This window comes from Pteropus vampyrus, unplaced genomic scaffold (genome assembly GCF_000151845.1).
Source record: "Pteropus vampyrus isolate Shadow unplaced genomic scaffold, Pvam_2.0 Scaffold154, whole genome shotgun sequence".
Classification (NCBI taxonomy): domain Eukaryota; kingdom Metazoa; phylum Chordata; class Mammalia; order Chiroptera; family Pteropodidae; genus Pteropus; species Pteropus vampyrus.
In genome coordinates, this window is record NW_011888935.1 from 498,034 (window position 1) to 501,239 (window position 3,206).

The 3,206-nt window shown below is 49.7% G+C and overlaps 1 protein-coding gene across 1 annotated transcript in view; it reads left to right on the forward strand.

The window, feature by feature from the left end:
* The first annotated feature begins 6 nt into the window (after positions 1–6).
* Positions 7–3,206, forward strand: part of RGCC (regulator of cell cycle) — a 19,162-nt gene continuing 15,962 nt past the window's right edge. The window contains exon 1 of the mRNA XM_011369766.2: positions 7–327. Coding sequence (XP_011368068.1) covers positions 69–327 — 259 coding nt within the window. The 5' untranslated portion in view covers positions 7–68. The remainder of the gene's footprint in view (positions 328–3,206) is intronic.

Sequence of the window (3,206 nt, forward strand, 5' to 3'; positions counted from 1 at the left end):
GGTTAGGGTACCCAAAGGGAAGCAGCCGGCCGCGACCACGTGGCTGTCACTTGGCCAGCGCGCGGCCCATGTTAGCTGTGCTCAGGGGTGGTGGCAGCCCCTCCGGGACCCGTCGCCTGAGCCCACGGCCCGTGTCCCCAGCCCCAGCCTTGGACTCGGCGGCCCCCGGGGACCTGACGGACGCGCTGAGCGAGTTCGACGCGGTGCTGGCCGACTTCGCGTCGCCTTTCCGCCAGCGCCACTTCCACTACGAGGAGCACCTGGAGCGCATGAAGCGGCGGAGCAGCGCCAGCGTCAGCGACAGCAGCGGCCTCAGCGACTCCGAGAGTAAGTGCGGCCCCACCCGGGGAGGGGACCGCAGCCCTGGGGACACCCAGGACCCGGCGCTCCGAGGAGCACAGGCGTGGGGGACGCGGTCAGCTGCACTGTAGTGGCTGCGTGTAGAGTCGGATGGGCTCGCTTCATGAACTATATGAACGTCTAACCAACGTACTGTATACTGGAAACTAATAATAAAATAAAATGCAAAAAAAAAAAAAAAAAAGACCCTAAAGCTTATCGCCCCCTCTAGGACACTGGGAGAGTTGCCTCCAGCGAGGTAGGCTTGTCGGGGCAAGACCCTAGGGCGGCATATTCTTGGGAAGGCTCCAGGGATAAGCGGGTCCACCTGCCGCCTGCAGGTGTCACGTGGCAGGAGCGTGTAAGCTGCTTGCTCTGGCTCAGCCAGACGACTCCTGGGACCTAAGCCACAGTCCCCTCTCCTCCCCTCCCCTCCCCTCCTCTCCCCTCTCAGCAATGACTTTTGAGAGGATATGGAGCAAGTGCCACAGGAATGGGGGTGGGAGGGAACATGGTGGGGGGGGAGGCACAACACCGAAATATTTGTGAAACCAGAAACGGTTTCATAAGCTGCTGTTCTTGGGATTTTTGAAATAACTTCTTGCACTTTCGTTTGGCCCTGAGCTCCCAGACTTGCCACTCCATCGCAGAGGGCTTTTAAAGAACCCTGGCACTGCGGTCAAGTGTTTTAGCAAGAGTCTCTCTCCCTTCCCGCAGGCCATCGGGGGGCAGACTGGCTTCCACTCCCCACTCAGGCCGGACGGGGAGCCAGAGAGCAGATTGGGCACAGGGATGTTGACTTCCAAGGTCTCTCCCTCCTGAACTATCTCAGAAGAGAGACAGCTTTTTTCCCAGGAACTCAAATGCCCTGTAAGGATTATGGATATCTGTTTAGGTGTCAAACAGCAAATCTGGTGACTTTTCAGAATTGCATGATTGTTGGTTTTCAAATCGTGGATTGCTTGTTATATTCCCAAGTGAATTTGAAATAATTCTGGGTTACTCTTGAGGCTTCGCTCCCTAGGTGGGTTACAAGCACAAATGTTGCTCCCTTTGCTGCCCTTGACACTGGAGGTAAAAACAATGGCTTTTCCCTGTGATCGTCTTTTTTTGAAATCTGAAGCTCTTCCTTGCCACACCACAAAGATTCAGTCCCTAGACTTAAACATTGGCCGTCTTCCTGAAAAGGGGTAAAGGACACTTGCCACCCTGTGTAGGGTCTGAGTCAGAAACCTGAATTCCGGCTTGACTATTTTGGGCAGCCCTGCCCAAGGGTTAGATCTAATTGCAGCTTTAAGGTGAAAGGGAATGGAATACCGGGCTGTTAATTTTCCGTTTTGTATTTTTGGATTTTGTTGCTAATGGCCAGACCGCTTATTTTCTATTTCAAAGGGAAGTCTAAAAATTTTTGAACTTTTGTCTCAATATCTGTGGCCAAATTGAAGTCTGTCTTCTGCTAGGGCATAGAGCAAGTGATTCATCAAGGGCAGATTCTCTCCCCCATGGGAAAGAAAGCTGGCACCGCCTGTCCAGTGCTGCTCTATTGCAAAGAGCAGTTCCTTTCTGAACCACAGCCGCATTTGGCTAGACTCCAGTCCCAGCTGGCCCATTCATGGGTGACTGCACCTCCCTCTGGACAGCGTTTCAGATCTGGGGGCTGTTCTCAGGGGGCTCACAGCAAAGACACGCGAGACACATTCTTAATGGTTCTGGGGAGATACTTGGAAAATAGTCTGGAGTTTTTCTTAGGAGATGTGTGTGTGTGTTGCTTTCTGCCTTTGTTGTCAACCGTTTAACCTTGATGGTTAGAGAAGTCATGCAGGGGTGTAAAGAAGGCTCCGACGACATTAGCCTTTTCTATAAACGAGTAGTTTGTCCTCCGCAGACTGATTAGAAATAGTCTTGGCAGAAGCAGTGTGTAGCTAAATAGTAATTTCTTAAGGAAGGATAATATGTGTATCTTAATTGCTGCCAAGGATTGAACGCAAACATTTGTTATACTCATCTGTCTGTTTAATGCTTCTCTGTGGAAGAGAATGTTTGCGAAAGGTCGATCCTACTGAATTTAGTCCACTAAAAGGGAGACACACCAGGATAATGAAAATAAGAGCAGGTCACTTTTGCCAAGCCCATGCTGCGATTACCATGATTATTTATTTGCTCTTACTGTGAGTGATCTCTTTGCTGTGCTTTAAATGTGTTCCCTCACACGGTCCGTGCCACAGTCCTATAAGGTAGGCACCATTGTCTCCATTTTCCTGATAGATGAGCAGAACCACGTGGGCTCTCTTTAAACCCTTGCTACGTCACCAGGGACGGTTGGCTGGAATGGGAACCAGGTCCCCAGGAATAGACTTGAAGTCCCGTTGGACCTAGATCAATGGTGGTTGTTTGAAGGAGTCTCTTCAAGACGGTGGTCATCTGGGCAGGTAGGGGGAGCCCGGGCTGAGCTCTGCCAGGGCCTTGGGCCATGAGTGGGCCTCAGCTTCTCTAGCTGTAAAATTGAAAGGATGCTATTTAATAGTGCAGTTAGAAACAGCCTTAAGCTCATGATTGGAAGAAAATATTCACTCTGTTTAATGTTTTTGAGGGACCATCGAAATATATATACCACGCTATATCACACAGATCAGATACATTTGAGCCAGCATCTTGCATGAAAATGAAACACAAAATTCTAAACCAAGGTTCCCTTGGTTTTCACTTAACTTTTATAGCTGTATTGCTCTGAAGATGTACCCACTGCATTCCTGTTTTGAAGAACCCTTCCCTTTCTCACTAAAAAAAAAAAAAAAAGAAACATAGGTTACTTGCATCTAAAGGAGAAAAATAGACATTTCTTCTTCCGCCCAAAGATACAAGTTACC